Source organism: Colobus angolensis, unplaced genomic scaffold (genome assembly GCF_000951035.1).
Source record: "Colobus angolensis palliatus isolate OR3802 unplaced genomic scaffold, Cang.pa_1.0 Scaffold268, whole genome shotgun sequence".
NCBI lineage: Eukaryota > Metazoa > Chordata > Mammalia > Primates > Cercopithecidae > Colobus > Colobus angolensis.
The window spans coordinates 4,808,832-4,828,418 of NW_012115910.1; the positions used below are offsets into that span (position 1 = coordinate 4,808,832).

Here is a 19,587-nt window from a genome sequence, read left to right on the forward strand (position 1 = left end):
TTAACTCATGCATTCTCACTATCTGTTGTTCGAAACTTGGTCCCACATCTACCACCTGGCTTACAAAAAGGGCCTTCCTTCTGATCACAAACCCTTTGCAAAGGTAAAAACACTGGCTTTGGGGCCCAACGATTCTTTCTCAGCTCTAGGATCTTGGACAAATCACTTATGTTCTTGAGGATGCCCTGCGTGGCGGTGTTGTCCTGAAGGCCTGGGGGCCGCACAGCAAAGGAGGCGAGTGCAGGCCCCACCAGCTATGTGGAGACACAGGCTGACCTCCAGTCTACCATCCCGGCGGAAGTGGGAGCACGTCCATCAGGTCCGTCGTTCCGGTCCTCCGCCCGCCAACTTCCGGCTGCAGGTGGAGGCGCGTTGCTTAACGACCTTCCGCGCGGACGGTGGGCAGGCGACGGCGGCGTGTGGATGGAGGCCTCGGCCCTCCGCCCGGCGCGGCGGGGCAGGCGGCGGACCCGGGCCGCCGGCTCTCTGCTCTCTCGGGCCGCCGTCCTCCTCTTTATCTCCGCCTTCCTTGTGCGGGTGCCCTCATCAGGTGAGGGTCCGCGCCGCCTGGCCAGCTCCGCAGGGACAACCGCAGCTTCCCCCACTCTTCGAATTGCCTTTCCTTGTGTCACGTGCATCCCTGTTATATAGAGACACCTTGCTCCCTAATATGTGACAAGAAAGGTTTGTTTTTTATAGAAGTCGCACTCTGTATTTGCATAGAGGAGTGAATGACAGGAAATTAAGGTATAGGTAGATCACCTACAGTTGAAGTTTTAAAATTAAATTGCTTTGTTAATAAACTCCTTGATTCAGTCCAAGGGTCATCTGCCAGGTTTGCATTTCAGTGTGTGAACTCTGTAATGATGTGCTCAGTGTTTTTCAAAGTGAATAGGCAACGTGCTGCTTTGAAATTATCCGTGATGGTGGAGCGCCATCTATTGGTTTTAGCTGTAAAATATAGGAAATAATGCGATTTTAAAGTTTTGACCTCTAAAGAGTTGAAGTACTTTTCTATACTGTTTTAAAAATACATTTAAGGCCGGGCGTGGTCGCTCACGCCTGTAATCCCAGCACTTTGGGAGGCCGATTCGGGCGGATCACAAGGTCAGAAGATACAGACCATCCTGGCTAACATGGTGAAACCCCGTCTCTACTAAAAATACAAAAATAATTAGCCGGCGCCGTGGTGGGCGCCTGTAGTCCCAGCTACGCGGGAGGCTGAGGCAGGAGAATGGCGTGAACCCGGGAGGCGGAGCTTGCAGTGAGCTGAGATCCCGTCGCTGCACTCCAGCCTGGGCGACAGAGCGAGACTCTGTCTCAAAAAACAAACAAACAAAAAAAACAAAAAATACATTTAAGATACTGATGAACAAACACCGAGGAAGGAAGTGAAAGTTTAATTGAACTGTTCTTTAACTAGAAAGGTTTGGGCTGCATTATTTCGTGTTGAAATTCTAGACTCATAAAACAAAATATCTCCCAGAATTGATAAAATCACAGATTTGCTTCATATGAAAAAAGTTGTTCAAATAAGGAATAATGAGAAAAAGAAGTCCTCCGAGAATATAAATGTAAAAGGAATGTGGAGGTAGGCAGGGGATGGGGGAGGAGAAAGTAAGTAAATGGAGTGAATAGAGATTTAAAAATAAAAGTCCAGGCATCAGGAATCCAAAGATGATTATTCTATAAGTATATGAATAACTGATAGCCATCAATTGCCATGTAGGAGGAAGAAGCTTCTTGGATATGGTTCATGGTCGTGTATTAGGTGTGAAAGGGTTTTTATTTTAAAATTTTACCTGGTGATCTTTTGATGAAATAATGAGATTAGACCTTTGAGGTATAAGAAATAGAATAAGCAGTTAGTATCTTATAAGTGATGAATAGTGAAGGCCTCTTATATACCTTTTTACAATTTTTACAGTATTCTCATTTTCTACAGTAACTGTAAGGATGGAATTATTATTAGTCCCATTTTGCATATGAGAAATCTGAAACTCCTAGAGTCAAAAGTGATTTTCCTAAAACCAGTACATGGCAGAATTAGGATTTAAACTCAAGTCCTCTGACTTTGATACCACATCCTTTTCTTTGCACTTTGCTATTCCTGTCTGCTAAAGGCTATTTGGGTATAATGCTTTATTGCATTTTTATACTGCCCCTCACATTATTATGCCCATCACATTTGCTCATTTAACAATGAAGACTATCAGAATATGTTTCACAATTGTTATTTAATATTTACAGGGTGCAAGGTATAGTGTTTGATACTGATATTTGATAAGTTAACATAAACATTGATCCCACTATCAGTGGAGCTTATAATCTAATAAGAAAAATGATATGTGTGCATCAAGAACTATAGTACAATGTAAGCCGGTGTCTACAAGGGTTTTTCTGATATTATCTTCTAGAATTTTTATAGTTTCAGGTCCTAGATTTAAGTCCTTAATTCATCTTGAGTTGATTTTTATAAGGTGAGAGATGAGGATCCAGTGTCATTCTTCTGCATGTGGCTTTCCAATTATCGCAGCACCATTTAGGCAAAGATTTTGTGACCAAGAACCCAAAAGCAAATGCAACAAAAACAATGACAAAAATGCCAGACTTAATTAAACTAAAGAGCTTTTGCACAGCAAAAGGAACAATCAGCCGAGTAAACAGACAACCCACAGAATGGGAGAAAACCTTCACAATCTATACATCTGACAAAGGACTAATATCTAGAATCTATATCTAGAATCTACAAGGAACTCAAACAAATTAACAAGAAAAAACCCCCAACAATCCCATCAAAAAGTGGGCTAAAGACATGAGTAGGCAATTCTCAAAAGAAGTTATACAAATGGCCAAAAAACATATGAAAAAATGCTCAACATCGCTAGTTATCAGAGAAATGCAAATGAAAACCACAGTATGATACCACCTTACTCTCGCAAGAATGGCCATAAACAAAAAATAAAAATTAATAGATGTTGGTGTGGATGCGGTGAAAAGGGAACACTTCTGCACTGCTGGTGGGAATGTAAACTAGTACAACCATTGTGGAAAATTGTGGAGATTCCCTAAAGAACTCCATATTGGAACTCCCGAATGTAGAACTACCATTGGATTCAGCAGTCCAACTACTGGGTGTCTACTTGAAGGAAAAGAAGTCATTATATGAAAAAGATACTTGCACACACATGTTTATAGCAGCACAATTCACAATTGCAGAATCATGGAACCAGCCCAAATGCCCATCAGTTAACGAGTGGATAAAGAAACTGTGGTGTATGGTATATATAAAAATATGTGTGTGTTGAGGGGGGCATATATGTATACACATAAATGTGTGTGTGTATAAGTATGTGTATATATAGGTATATGGAATACTACTCAGCTATAAAAAAGGAATGAATTAATGGCACTTGCAGCAACCTAGATGGGGTTGGAGACTATTATTATAAGTGAAGTAACTCAGGAATGGAAAAACAAAACATTATATGTTCTCATTTATCAGTGGGAGTTAAGCTATGAGGATGCAAAGGCATAAGAATGGTACAATGGTCTTTGGGGACTCAGGGGTGGGAGGAACGGTGGGAAGGGGGTGAGGGATAAAAGGCTACAAATTGGGTTTAGTGTTTGTTATGTGATGGGTGCACCAAAATCTGAAAATCCTTACTAAAGAATTCATGGAACCAAATACCACCTGTTCCTCCAAAACTTATGGAAATTAAAAATAAAGAACTATAGTACAGTGTAGAATGAGTGTTATTAAAAAGGTACTGGTGATGTACTGTGGCAGGTAAGAAGTGCTAAGGACAAATGAGGTTTGAAGGAGAAGGGACTTGTAATTTGCATCTTGAATTGTGGGAGATGTGAGCTTCTAATAATGAAGAGAGTATTCTAAATGGATTTAGAAAAAATCAGAGGTGAGATATAATATGGAGAAGCAGTAGGTAGATTAAATTTATTAGATCATCTGGGGGGAATACAGTTGGAACAGTGATATCAACTGTCAGAGGAGATTGAATTATGGCTCTTCCCCTCAACCAATACCAAAGATACTGTAATACTATACTTGAATATTTTAGAATATCTAATGAGACAAATTGTTGATCTTTTTTTTTGATAGTTGGACACTTGGTTCAATTACCAAGAGGTTTTCGCTTGACCAAAGATTCAGTGAAAATAGTGGGATCGACAAGTTTTCCAGGTATTCATGAATATATTTTCACTAATTTTTAAATAAGTTATTAGCATTTGTTTAAATTTTATCAATCTTGTCCAAAAGGCTAATGCTCTTCAGTTATCCTAGTCTCCTAAGGCCCTTTTCTTTCTAGAGAAGTGGATTAAAGTTGTTTGCATATGATTAGACTCATCCAGTTCTAATACTGTATGCTATAACTGCATAAGTGTACAAAGAATAATTATTTCTAAAAGTTATCTAAAGTTGCCTGTAGTGGATTTTTATTATATAATAATCAGCTATAATATTAAATGTATGCAGTGCAAATGTGGTAATACAAATCATACATATTTTGGATTCAAAGATTTGCAATAGTCACATGAAGTGTAGCAACTACAGCTTGTTTTGGTGTTTTTTAAGTTGTAGCAAATTCACATGCCATAAAATTCTTCCTTTAAAGTGCACAGTTCAGTTGTTTTTAGTATATTGACAAGATTGGACAACTGTTACCCCTATCTAATTTTACAACATTTTCATCACCCCAAAAAGAAAGACCTAATCCATTATGCAATCATTCTTCAGCCCTGGAAAGTACTTATCTACTTTCTGTCTCTATAGTTTTGCCTGTTCTGAAAATTTCATATAAATGGAGTCATACACTGTGTGTCCTTTTGTGTCTTTCACTTAGTGTAATGCTTTTGAGGTTCAGCCATGTTATAGAGTGCATAAATACTTCATTCCTTTTTAGGGTGAAATAATACTCACTTCTCTACATAGCAGTACATATGGGACATATGGTAACTCTATGTTTAATATTTTGAGGAGCTGCCAAACTATTTTTTAAAGAGCCTAAGCTATTTTACTTTCACACGAGCAATGTATGAGAGTTCAAATTTTCCAATATCCTAAACATTGTTATTGTCCATCTTCTTTTTTTATAGCTATCGTAGTATGTGTAAACTGGTATCATTGTGGTTTTGATTTGCATTTCTCTAATGACTAATGATGTTGTAACTCTTCATGTGTTTTGTGGCTATATGGATACGTCATTTTCAGAATACCTATTCAAGTCCTTTGCCCATTTTTAAATTGGGTGGTTTTCTTTTTGTTGTCGAATTGTAGAGTTCTTTATATATTCTATATATTGGATATATGATTTGCAAATATTTTTCCCAGTTGGTGGATTGTGTTTTCACTTTCTTAATGTTTTCTTTGAAGCATATGTTTTAAACTTTGATAAAGAAGTCTAATTTCTATTTTTTATATGGTGCTGGTGCTTCAGGTATCATATCTAATAAATTAATCAGTGGTTACAAAGTGTTATTCCTGTATTTCTTTATAAGAATGTTGTAGTTTTAACTCTGACATTTAGGCCTCTGATCTATTTTGAGTTCATTTTTGTGTATGGTGCAAGGTAGAAGTCATACTCATTCTTTAGCACATGGCTATCCAGTTGTTTTGTCACCATTTGTTGAAGAGATTATTCTTTTTCTTTTGAATTGGCTTGGCACTTGTATTGAAAAGCAATTGGCCCCAGATGTATGGGTTTATTTTTGGACTTTAAGTTCTATACAATTGATTTATATATCTATTCTTATGCTGATACTTTGCTATCTTGATTATTGTTGCTTATAATAAGTTTTGAAATCATTAAGAGTGAGTCCTTCAAATTTGTTCTTTTTAAGATTGCTTTGTCTTCCTTGGGTCCCTTGCAATTCTGTATTCTAGAATCAGCTTGTCAATTTCTGCAAAAAAGTCTATTGAGATTTTAACAGGGATTTCATTGAATCTGCAGATCAATTTTAGGAGTATTGTCACCTTAACAATAATAAGTCTTCTTATCTATGAAATTGGGTTGTCTTTCCATTATTTCAATTTATTTAGATCTTTAGTTTCCCTGAATTATATTTTATAGTTTTCAGTGTGCAAGTGTTACATTTCTTCTGTTAAATTTACCCCTAAATATTTTATTATTTTCAATGCTATTGTAAATGAATGGTTTTATTCAGTAAGTTTTTGGATTGGTCATTGCTAGCATATAGAAACACAATTGATAGTTTCATACTGATGTTATGTAAAACTGGTATCAGTTTTCACCATTAAGTATGATGTTAGCTGTGAGTGTTTTGTAGAGGCCCTTTATCAGGGTTACGGAGTTCCCTTCAATTCTTAGTTTGTTGAGTTCTTTTAACGTGAAAGGGGTTGAATTTTGCTAAATGCCTTTTCTCCATGTATAGCAACGATAATGTGTTTTTTATTCTTTATCCTGTTAATATGATGCATCACATTGATTTTCGTAGTTTGAACTTGCTTTGCATTCCTGGGATAAATTCCGGTTGATTATAATGTATAATCCTTTCTTACGTTGCTGGATTTGGTTGCTAGTGTTTTCAGGATTTTTATGGCTATGTTCATAAGGAAAATGGGTCTGTAAATTTCCTGTGATGCCTTTGATTTTGGTTTTAAGGTAATACTGGCTTCATAGAACAAGTTGGTATGTAATTACCTCCTCTTCTGTCTTTCGGAAGAGTTTGTGAAGGATTGTTGTTAATTCTGTTAATTGTTTGGTAAAATTCACCAGTGAATTCATTTGATGCTGAATTTTTCTTTGTAGGAGGTTTTTGATTACCAGTTTAATCACTCATTTTAGGCCTATTCAGACTTTCTATTTCATTATGACTTTTTTATGAGAAACTATTAATCAAAGGTTACTTGTGTGGGATGAGTTGCTTCTCTCTTGCTACTTTCAAGATTATCTCCTTGTTTATGGATTTTGACAGTTTGATTTTGATGTGTCTGGCTATGGATTTCCTTTAAGTTTATCATAATTGGAGTTAATTGAATTCTTGGATATGTGGATTCATGTTTTCAATCAAATTTGGGATGTTTTGTCATTATTAAAAAAATTCTTTTTCTCTCTCTCCCCTCTTTCGGGACTCTGATTATGCATACATTGATATGCTTAATGCTTTTTCAAAGGTCTCTTGAGTTACTGATGTTTATCCTTTTTTTCTTCTTTTTCTCAGACTGGATAACCCCATGTTGACCTGTCTTCAAGTTAGCTGATTCTTCTGCCTTCTCAATTTGCTATTGATTCCTTCTAGTTAATTTACCATTTCAGTTATTGTACTTTTTAATCTGCAGTTTATTAAAAATAATTTTTGTATCTTTATTGATATTTTCTATTTGGAATATCACGCATTCTTTATTACTTTAGACATGGTTTTCTTTGATCATATGTGAAATATCTAACTTAAAATCTTTATCCAGTAAGTCCAACATTTGGTCTTTCTCCAATAATTGGCCTTCCTTGGAGTCTGTTTCAGTGGGCTACCTTTTTTATGTACATGTCCTTATTTTCTTGGTTTTCTGCATGTCTCATATTTTTAGTTGAAAACTTGACATTTACAATAATATAGCAACACTGGAAATAAGATTCTTTCTACTTCCCAGAGTGTGATGTTGCTGCTGTTTGCTGATATCATGTATTTGTTCAGTGAGTTTGTGAACTAATTGTGTAAGTTTTGTATTCTTTATCGCATAGCCACTGAAATCTCTGCTTAATTAACTTAGTTAGGCTAATGATTGGACAGAGTTTTTATTAAACATCTTGAACCAGTTAGTCTCCTAGTCTTTGCTGAGGGTGTCTTTGTGCATGTTGTGACATACTTTTCAGATAGTTGGCAACTCTACCTTATCATTCACTTTATGCTGTGCAGAACCTCAATTTCAGCCAAAGGAGAGAACTTAAGGCCTCTTCATCTTTACTGAGTATACAGATTGTCCTGGGCATGTACACAGTCCTTTGCATGAATATGTCCTGCTATTTTTTCAGGAATATTCAGAACAATTCAAAGTTCCTGTGGACATGACATTCCCCAGCTTTTCCTCTTAAGGGTTTTGGTTAGCCTGTTGCTTTCCCCAATTGTTGCTCACTATATCAGGCAGTCACAAAGTTAAATGAGGGCCTCTAATTGTTTTTAATTAATTCTTTTGGGGAAAAGGCTTTTTGCAGTAGGCGAAGTCCAAGTCAGGTCAAGCACGGACAGCCTTTAATGTGAGATCTTCCAGGATGTTGACTCACAGGTCACATACTGATAGTACTCTGGGAAGGAGGCTTTAAAGGCATTCTAACCATGCCTGCCCCTTCCATTGGCTGCCAGGCCGCTGGTTCTCACTGGGATTGTAAACTGTTGGTTGTCATGACTCCTTATTGCAGAGCTGGGAAAGGAGGCATGGGAATCAGGCACGTTAAAATGCTACAAGCTCACTGTTTCTACCGATTGTAATTAGTTCCTTAGGGATGCTGGAACAAAAGAACCATAGACAGGGTGGCTTAAACAACAGAAATTATTGTCTCACAGTTGTAGAGGCTAGAAATCAAAAATCAAAGTGTTGACAGAGTTGGTTTCTTCTGGAGACTTTGAGGAAAGAATCTGTTTCAGATATTTGTCTTTGACTTTTAGATTACCCTCTTTTCCCTATCACTCTGTATCCTCTTCCCTCTGTATTTTCTGTTTCCAAATTTCCCCTTTTAATAAGGGGATCAGTCATATTGGATTTGGACCCAGCCTGATGACTTCATTTTAACCTGACTTCCTCAGTGAAGACTATTTCTGAATAAGTTTATATCCTGAAGTACTGGAGATTAGGACTTCAACATATTAATGAGAGAGAGGACACAATCAACCCATAAATCAGATCCAGTTGTTTTTCTTGAATAAGTGTTTTCTGGATTGCTATATTTGATTAATTTTGAGTTTGAGTCCTGGAAATGTTTATTCTGATAATTTCTACATTTTTCCTCGTTACTTTTATGAAGGAGGTAATTTTTGGAGTTCCTTATTCTGCCATTTTTATTGATCTCCCCAATGATAATAAAGCTGAATTATAAAATGTTATCTGGGTAACTAATTTCCCTTTTATTTTCTTTTATTATATAATATTAAATTTATTCTTAAAATAGATTACCATTTCAATTCACTAGGTAGTTCTTATATCTCTGAGTAGATTATTATATGATATTTCATTGGTTTTGGCCCATAATATACTGACTGCATGATTTTTTGTGCCTTCTGTTTCTTCTGTCATGTAAGGTCTTGGCATCTGTCTGTGTTGGCCACTTTTCAGATTTGTGACCCTCTTTTTAACTCGTTCACCTTTTGCATATTCTTTTCAGGTCAGTTAGTTTTCCATTTTCATTAACTCATGTATTAATTCACTGAGCCTTTATTTATATTTTGTTGCACTTTTAGTTTATTCTATTTTTTTCGGTGTATATAATAAATGCCATTTTGTATTTTTTTTTGGTACCTGTTCAGAAGTTTTCTGGGACTGTATTATCCAGGAGAAGAGGTTTTAGCATCATAGGACCTGAGCATTCTCAATCTCACTGACATTGCTCTTCAAAAAGGCTGCATCAGTTCACACTTCCTTCAGTGGTACTTGAGGGGGTCCCATTTTCCCACATCCTTATCAGCACAAAATTTTACCCAACTTTTTCCATATTTGCTAAGCTGAAGATTATGTTGCCTCTGCGCATTCTTTTCTTTGTTGATTTCAAAAGAGTTCTTTTCAATATTGTTTATATTCCAGTTATAAATACGTTATTAACTTTGTGGCAAATATCCTTTGTTTGTTAACTTTGTCTATGTTTTACTGGCACCATTTGTTAACTCTGCCTATGTTATACAGGATCAAACAGAAATTGTTACCATTTAAGAAGTTGAGTTCAGTAGTTTTATATTTGTGCTTTTTGCATTAAAATAATTTTCTATAACTGGTTCAGACAAAAAGGTATTATTTTCTTTAAATAATGACTTGCCTTCAGGAATTCAGTGTACCTGGAATTTATTTTTATATACGGTAAGAGGTATAAATCTAAGTTTACCTTTACATATATTTTGAGATAACTTTTAACTATAATTTATTGATAATCTATATTTTCTCCAGTGATTTTAGGTACCACATCTACCACATATATATCAGTTATTTATACCAATTTGATTTTTTTCCCTACACCCATTATTTGTTCCTACACCAGGCCTCCCTTTTTTTATTTAGTGTAAATGTTAATATATCTCAGTAACTCTTATTCCTAGTCCCTCCTCTTTGCTTTTCTGTTATAGAATTGTTTCAGATATTTATGAAGCTTTAATCTTCCTAATGGATTTTAGAATCAGTATTGAAGAGCTTCTTAAATAATTTCTTCTGGGATTTTGCTTATGTGTTGATAAAGACATTTGGGAATAAATTGACATCTTTAAAGTTATGTGTATACAATCATGATTATGGCATTGTGGTCTAATTTTATGTCTTTTGCTAGAGTCTAAAGATATTCCCCACAGAGGTCTTATTTGATTATGGAGGGACTTTTGTTTATTGTACTCTAAATATTATCTTCTTTCCTGCAAAATGGTTTAATGCATTATTGTTGATGTAGAGGAATATTATTTGTTTTTGTATGTTGATCTTGCATTGGGAAACTCTTCTGGATTCATGTATATTTGCTGTGAAATAGGTACAGGGATTAGTGGGGGGAGAGGAAGAGTACAGTCATGGTATGAGGTACTGTCAAGCCAAAGCACAAAGGATATACTTATGCTGATTTTCCAAAGATGAGGAGGAACTTACACCAATAAAATCACAAAAGAATGATGCTGTGTGCTGCTATGGCATGGTTAGGACAGAGGGTGTGAAAAGAGGTATACTGAGATATGTGCAAAAGACAGATCATGGAGAGTGGTGCCAGTAAATCATGCTGAGGAGTGAAAATGTATGGGGTAAGTATTTATTAAAGAAGTTATTAAAGAAGTTAGGCACTCTATTAATGCAAGCATTTCATTAAAGTATTCAAAAAGAAAAAAAATCACCTCAATCAACATAGAAAAAACATTTCTTAAAATTCAGTGCTGATTTATGTTTATGATTAAAAACAAATAACCAAGAACAGAGGGGAACTTTCTTAACCTGTGGAAGGGTATGTACCTAAAAGTACATTCAATAAACATCATGCTTTATGGTAAAACTTTAGAGGAAGTCTCTTAAAAGTCAAAGAGAATTTTGATTCTCTTTATTTTACTGGATCACAAAAATCTTTGTATACAGTGTGTCAATGAAGAGTTGCCATGCAGTGTCTAAAGGGTTGTTGGAACCTTTCCTAAAAGTTTACTTATGAGTAAACTTAAAACAATGGAATCTTTACCGAGTTCCTTTTGTATTTCCTAAAGGATACTAGTTTTGCTTACTTATCAGGATTTAAATTTCAAAGCAAATGGAACAAAATGCTTTAATATTTAAAATCAGTATAAGCATAAATTTGCTGACTTTTTAATCACTTTATCGCTTTTATTCAGTACATAATGCTACATCATTGTGAATAATGCATTATTCTGCTAATCTAATTTTTAAGCTCTAATCATGTTTGGTGTCTTTACAAAACAGATAAAGTATAGATACAGTATTAATACTTTGTTATTGAAATAATATTCTGAGAATAAAACAGGTTAGTGTACATGAGCTCTGAGTGAAAAGTACTAACACATGCTCAGGTTGGGGATACATGTATACACACATACATGCATACACATACATACAAATACATAATATATTTTTAATGTTAATTACATAAAATGCAATGAAATTTAGTTTTTATCAGGTAATAGCAATAATTCAAAGTACTCTTATTATTGCATGTAACCCAAACTACAAAAGTATACATTATAGAGAAAGAAAAGAATATAAAATACTATTGGAACATTTTAAATATTGTATTTTCAGTGAAAGTGTATGTCATGCTCCATCAAAAGAGTCCACATGTGTTGTGTGTAACGCAAGGACTGCGAAATGCTGAACTGATAGACCCATCATTCCAATGGCATGGGCCTAAAGGAAAAATTGTTTCAGGTAGGATTTTGTTTCAATTATTATAATTAAATAAATGTATCTGAGTTGTGTGCAACACACAAAGAATGTTTGTATCTCATACATATTTATGTTATTTCCTCAATTCTTTTTTTTGTGATTTCCTTTTGGAGTTAGAGCTAGCAATGTAGATAGTGTTCCCATTTTTACATATTTTATTTTGATACAGAGACATACTCTAAGAATGAACTGTTTAGAGGGTTCTCAAAGCATCTATAATCCCCAAAAGGTACTTTTTTTCACTTAGAAATTACTGTTTGTATGACTGATTTGATTAATATTTCCTCTAGTCACCTTTTTGTTTTTTAATCGTGAAATACAGATTTTACTTTTATTATAATTTTTTAATTAGATAAAAGCTGATTTTTAACACTGTAGTTTTAAACACTACAGTTAACTTAGCTGACTTTGTTTCTAGCCTTGCATAAAATATAAATTAATGAGTTTTCATTCTGAAGATCTGTTCAGTCATTTTTGTATACCCTTAGAGAAAGTTTTTCTTTATTGCTCTATATACCATATTTTCTTTTCTTTCTTTTTAAAAATCTTATTGGTATTTTGAGATTGTGCCTGTGGATAAAAACTTACAGGCTTACTTTATTTTCTTGGATGAAAGAGAGCAATATATTTATACAAAGACTTGCTAAAGAAGCATAGGAAATAGTAATTTTTAAATATGTTTTAATTTATATTTATGTAACTAAGAGATCTCAGCTGTATGTTTCTGTGATATTTATGTTGATTCTAAAATAGGTAATTTTAAAGAGTTAATCTCCTCTTTAGGTCAGTCTGTGTTTTTCTTAGGACAAATTATTCATCATTCATTTAGTGAGTGACTACTTGATGGAAGCTGCTGTGCTAGGTTTTATGGGGTATAGAAAGATCAGACATAACCTCTGCCTCACAACACTAGCAAAGTAGGAATGATTGTACAGTTTGTTCATGAGATCAGCAGGACTCATTAACAGAAATTCTAATAGGTTTTGCAGCTTATATAAATCACAGAAGTGGTCCAGGTGTAAAAGCACCCAATACTGGAAATACAATCTGATTTTATTTTTGTTGCTCTCTAATAGTAGCACATAATGTAATAGAAACATATGTATATTGAAACTCTGCAAGTTGAAAAATAGAAACTTTTAAGCATTGAATTTTTCTATTGTCATTTGTTGCTCCTTTGATTTGGAAATTGAAATTTGAAATTTTTTCTTCAAGGTGACATGCCAAGTCTTGTAGTTCATATTGCAAATATAGAATGAAATTCAATTTATCCTTTAAGTAGGAGCAATATTTATTTTACTCACTTTTATAATAGAAAAGTAGGTATTCATAAATGTAGTTATTTCCAGGTAAAGGTACAATCCTGTTACTACATTGGTTTTTACCTTTATAAAAACTGTTCTTAGGGAATTCTGGTATTTTAACTTTATGATTATATTATAGTTTTCAATACAGTATTTTATCATAGGTCACTGTCTACCAGTTGTAAAGCTTATTAAGAACACTGTACTTTTTATTTCAGAAAGGACTGGAAGAGGTCTAATTTCTTAAAGTTTGAAGAACAGAGAAGCTTTTTGGACTGTAGTTTAAACTACACTGTACTTATCATTTTATGAATATCTCAAAGATAGTTTCCCTTAATTTGAGCCAAATAAATCATGTAATTATGTGACTACTTGTACATTCCTTTGGAGAAAATACTCAAGTTGTTTGGATGTGTTATGAAACATAGGGAGCAAGTCTTAGATTTGGTGTCTCTCTTTTTCTCTGTTTCTGTTCAGTATTGTTTATTTACAAAGGAATTGCCTTTATTGCAACAAGTTCTGTACCTCCCACTCTGACCCTAATACTATTCTGATGAATTAACTCTTTTTGGTGTGTGAACTTTCCTACTTTTCTATAACATCTGTAAGTACGCACACATGTGTTCAGCTTTCCTATGTCAAGCTGTTAACAATCAGTTACCTTACATAGTTGCCATTTTTGTGTATGTGTGTGGCGAGAACATTTGAGATTTACTCTTAGAAAATTTCAAGTATACAATACATTAATGTTAACTGTATTTACCATTCTATACATTAGGTCTCCTGAACTTATTCATCTTATAACTCAAATTTTATACCCTTGGACCAAGAACAACGTGTCCCCAACCCCCCAGTCCCTGGTAACCACCATTCTACCCTATATTTGTGGTAGGGTGGAGTGTGAATCTGACTTTTGTATGAGTTTTAGTGTGACTTTCTTAGATTCCACATATAAGTGAGGTCATGTATATATCTCTTTCAGTTTCTGCCTTATTTTACTTAGTATAGTGAATTTTATAAAAATAATAAACACAAGATTACCATGTGTCAGATATTATTCTAACAATTTACACATATTAATTTTAACAATGACCTTTTGCAGTAATTACAGCCATTTTCTCCATTTTATAAATGGGAAAACAAAAGCATTAAGAGAATAAGGTACTTTCCTAAAGTCAAATGTCTGAAGTCTTTTATCAGAGTTCATAGATATAATCTCAGTGAGATAGGAACACATTATTTTATGAATTTTGGTAGATTGTATCTTTCAAGGAATTTGTCCAACATTGGATTTTTAAATGTGTTATATTTATATGCATAAAGTAGTTTGTAGTATATTGTGTTATCTCTTTATAGATAACAGATTTCTGGTTTTCAGAATCTATAGTGATGTGTCCTCATTCACTCCTGATATTGGTTGTGTCTTCTCTCTCTCTCTCTCTTTTTTGTTCTCTCTTACTGGTGATGTTGAGCATCTTTTCATATGTTTGTTGTCCACATGTTTGACTTCTTTTGAGAAGTTTCTGTTCATGTCTTTTGCCCATTTTTTAGTGGAGTTGCTTGATTTTTGTTTGTTTTGTTAAGTTCCTCGTGGATTCTGGTTATTAGACTTCATGGGAGGCATAGTTTGCAAACAGTTTCTCCCATTCTGTAGGTTGTCTGTTTACTTTGTTGATAGTTTCTTTTAATATGCAGAGCTCCTTAGTTTAATTAGGTCCCACTTGTCTGTTTTTGTTTGTCTTACAATTGCTTTTGGAGTCTTGTTCATGAAATCTTTGCCAGTGCCTGTGTTCAGAGTGGTGTTTCCTAGATTTTCTTTTAGTATTTTTATAGTTTTAGGTCTTACACTTAAGTCTTTTAAAAATTCTTCTTAAGAATATTTTAAAATTTAAAAAAAAATTTTTTTGGATACATAGTAGGTATATATATGTATGGGTGGATAAGATGTTTTGATACAGGCAGTCAATGTGAAATAAGCACATCATGGAGAACAGAGTATCCATCTCCTAAAGCACTTATTCCTTAGGTTATGTATATTCCAATTACATTCTTTATTTTAGTATATACAATTAAGTTATTATTGACTATAGTCATCCTATTATTGACTATCAAATAGTAGGTCTTATTCATTTTTTCTATTTTTTTGGTACCCATTAATCATCCCCACTTGCCCCCAAAAGTAACCATCCTTCTACTCTCTATGTCCATGAGTTCAATTGATTTGAATTTTAGATCCTGAAGACAAGTGAGGACATGCAATGTTTGTCTGCCTATGACTGCTTATTTCACTTAACATAATGATCTCCAGTTCCATCCATGTTGCTGCAGATGTCTGGATCTCATTCTTTTTTATGGCTGAACAGTACTCCATTGTGTATATGTACCACATTTTCTTTATCCATTCATCTGCTGATGGACACGTAGTTTGCTTCTAAATCTTAGCTATTGTAGGCAGTGCTGCAACAAACAAGAATGCAGATATCTCTTCAATATACTAATTTCCTTTCTTGTGGGTATGTACCAAGAAGTAAGATTGCTGGATCATATGTTAGCTCTGTTTCTAGTTTTTTGAGAAACCTCCAAACTGTTCACTGTAATGGTTGTACTAATTTACCTTTCCACCAACAGTGTACAAGCGTTCCCCTTTGTCCACATCTTCAGCAGCATTTGTTATTGCCGGTGTTTTGGATATAAACCATTTTAACTGGTGAGATGATACCTGTTATAGTTTTGATTTGCATTTCTCTGATGATTAGTGATGTTGAGCACCGTTTCATAGGCCTGTTTGCCATTTGAATGTCTTCTTTTGAGAAATGTCTATTAACATCTTTTGCCCATTTTATTTATCAGATTATTAGGTTTTTTTTCCTATAGTTGTTTGAACTGCTTGTATATTCTGGTTATTAATCCCTTGTCAAAGGGGGTAGTTTGCATATATTTTCTCCCATTTTGTGGATTGTCTATTCATTTCATTGATTGTATCCTTTGCGATGCAAAACCTTGTTAACTTGATGCAATCCCATTTGTCTATATTTTCTTTGGTTGCCTGTGCTTGTGGGGTATTGCTCAAGAAGTTTTTTCTCAGACCAGTGTCCTGGAGATTTTCCCCAATGTTTATAATAGTTTCAGAGTTTGAGGTATTAGATTTAACTCTTTAATCTATTTCGATTTTATCTTTGTATATGGCAAGAGATAGGGATCTGGTTTCATTCTTCTGCATATGGATATCCAGTTTTCCCAGAACCACTTACTGAAGAGACTCTTTTCTCCAGTGTATGTTCTTGGCACCTTTGTCAAAAATGAATTCACTGTAGGTGTGTGGATTTGTTTCTGGGTTCTCCATTTTATTTCATTGGTCTATGTGTCTGTTTTTATGCCAGTACCATGTTGTTTTGGTTAGTATAGCTCTGTAGTATAATTTGAAGTCAGATAATGTGATTCCTCCAGTTTTGTTCTTTTTGCTTAGGATAGCTTTGGGTATTCCTGGGCCTTTTGTGGTTCCATATAATTTTTAGGGTTGTTTTTTCTATTTCTGTGAAGAATGTCATTGGTATTTTGATAGGAATTGGATTGAATCTCCAGATTGCTTTGAATAGTTTGGACATTATAAAAATATTGATTCTTTCAATTCATGAACACAGATTTTTTTTTTTTCACTTTTTGGTGTCCTCTTCAGTTTCCTTCATCAGGTGTTTTATAGTTTTCATTATAGATATCTTTCACTTTTTTGGTTAAGTTAGTTCCTAGATTTTATGTGTGACTGTTGTAAATGGGATTACTTTTTTATTTCTTTTTCACATCGTTCACTGTTGGTATATAGAAATGCTACTGATTTTTGTATGCTGATCCTGAAATTTTACTTGTTTATTGGTTATAGTTTATTCATGAAGTCTTTAGGTTTTTCCAAATGTAAGATCATATCATCAGCAAACAAGGATAACTTGACTTCTTTCTTTCCAATTTGGATGTCTTTATATCTGTCTTGTCTGATTGCCCTAGCCAGGACTTCCAGCACTGTGTTGAGTGACGATGGTGAGTGGGCATCCTTGTGTTCGAGATCTTAGAGGAAAGGCTTTCAGTTTTTCTCCATTCAGTATGATACTCGCTGTGGTCTGTTGTATAGGGCTTTTATTATTTTGAGGTATGTTCCTTCTATACTCAGTTTTTTTGGGGTTCTTACCATTAAGGGATGTTGAATTTTATCAAATGCTTTTTCAGCATCAATTTTGAAGTTTAATCAAAACATGATCATTCGTGTTTTTACTCTTCATTCTGTTGATATATCACGCTGATTGATTCGGTATATCGGAACCATCCTTGCATCCCAAGAATAAGTCCTACTTGGTAATGATAAATGATCTTTCTAACCTTTTGTTAAATTCAGTTTGCTAGTGTTTTGTTGAGGATTTTTGCATCAACATTCCTCAGAGATATTGACTTGTAGTTTTCTTTTTATGATGTGTTTCTGTCTGGTTTTGGTATAAGGGTAATAATGGCCTTATAAAATGAGTTTGGAAATATTCCCTCTTCTTCTATTTCTCAGAATTGTTGGAGTAGGATTGGATTTATTTCTTCTTCAAATGTTTGGTATAATTCAGCAGTGAAGCCATTGAGTCCTGGGCTTTTCTTTACTGGGAGAGTTTTAAGGCTTCAATCTTGTTACTTGTTATTGGTCTGTTCAGCTTTTGGATTTCTTCCTGATTCAATCTTGGTAAGTTGTATGTATCTAGGAATTTGTCCATTTCTTCTAGATTTTCCAATTTATTGGCATACAGTTGCTCATAGTAAACACTAACGATCCTTTGAATTTCTGCAGTATCAGTCATAATGTCTCCTTTTTCATTTCTGACTTTATTTGGATCTTCTCTCTTTCTTAGTCTGGCTAAAGGTTTTTCAATTTTGTTTAACTCTTCAAAAAACCAACTTTTTGTTTTATTGATCTTTTGTATTTTTTATCATTTCAAATTCATTCATTTCTCCTCTGATCTTTATTATTTATTCTACTAATTTTGGGTTTGGTTTGCTCTTGCTTTTCTAGTTCTGCAAGATGCAATGTTAGATTCTTTGAAGTTTTTCTCCTTTTTTCAATGTAGGCACTTATAGCTATAAATTTCTATCTTAGTACTACTTTTGCTGTATCCCATAGGTTTTGGTATGCATGTGTTTCCATTAACATTTATTTCACGAAAATTTTCAGTTTCATTTTTAATTTCTTTAATGATCCCCTGGTCATTCAGGAGCATATTGTTTAATTTCTATGTATTTGTATAGTTTCTAAAATTCCTCTTATTATTTATTTCTAGTTTTATTCCATTGTGGTCAGAGAAGATGCTTAATATTATTTCAGTTTTAAAAAAATGTTTTAAGACTTGTTTTGTTACCTAACATATAGTCTATCCTTGAGAATGAATCTCTGTACTGAGGAAAAGAATGCATGTGTATTCTGCAGCTCTTGGATGAAATGGTCTATAAATGTCTACTAGACGCATTTGTTCTGTAGTACAGATTAAGTCTGATGTTTCCTTGTTGATCTTGCTGTCTGGAAGCTCTGTCTAATGCTGAAAGTGGGGTATTGAAGTCTCCCACTGTTATTGTATTGAGGCTTCTCTCTCTCTTTAGCTCTAATGATATTTTCTTTATATATCTGAGTGCTCCCATGTTGGGTGTATACATATTTACAATTGTCACATTCTCTTTCTGAATTGACCCCTTTATTATTATATAGTGATCATTTTTTTCTCTGATAGTTTTTGTCTTGGAACCTATTTTGTCTGATATAAGTGTAGCGATTGCCACTCTTCTTTGTTCTCCATTGGCATGAAGTATCTTTTTACATCCCTTTATTTTCAGCCTATGTGTATCTTTATAGGTGAAGTGTGTTTCTTATAGGCAGTAGATCAGAGGGTCTTGTTTTTTCATCTACTCAGTCTATTTTTTTTATTAGAGAATTTAGTCAATTTACACTTAATGTTATTATTTATAAGTAAGGACTTATTCCTGCCATTTTGTTATTTATTTTCTGGTTTTCTCTTCCTTCTTTCTCTCCTTTCTGTCTTCCTGTAGTGAAGGTGATTTTCTCTGGGGATATGATTTAGTTTCTTGCTTTTTGTTTTTTGTGTATCCATTGTATGCTTTTTGGTTTTAGGTTACGAGGAGGCTTGCAATTGCTATCTTGTAATCCAATAT

General features: G+C 34.2%; 1 protein-coding gene across 2 annotated transcripts in view; it reads left to right on the forward strand.

Moving 5' to 3' along the window:
* Nucleotides 1–359: 359 nt before the first annotated feature.
* Nucleotides 360–19,587, forward strand: part of ZPBP (zona pellucida binding protein) — a 147,746-nt gene continuing 128,518 nt past the window's right edge. For both annotated transcript variants that reach the window (XM_011947563.1, XM_011947564.1), the window contains exons 1-3: nt 360–550; nt 4,121–4,201; nt 11,954–12,079. In XM_011947563.1, coding sequence (XP_011802953.1) covers nt 424–550; nt 4,121–4,201; nt 11,954–12,079 — 334 coding nt within the window. In that variant the 5' untranslated portion in view covers nt 360–423. The remainder of the gene's footprint in view (nt 551–4,120; nt 4,202–11,953; nt 12,080–19,587) is intronic.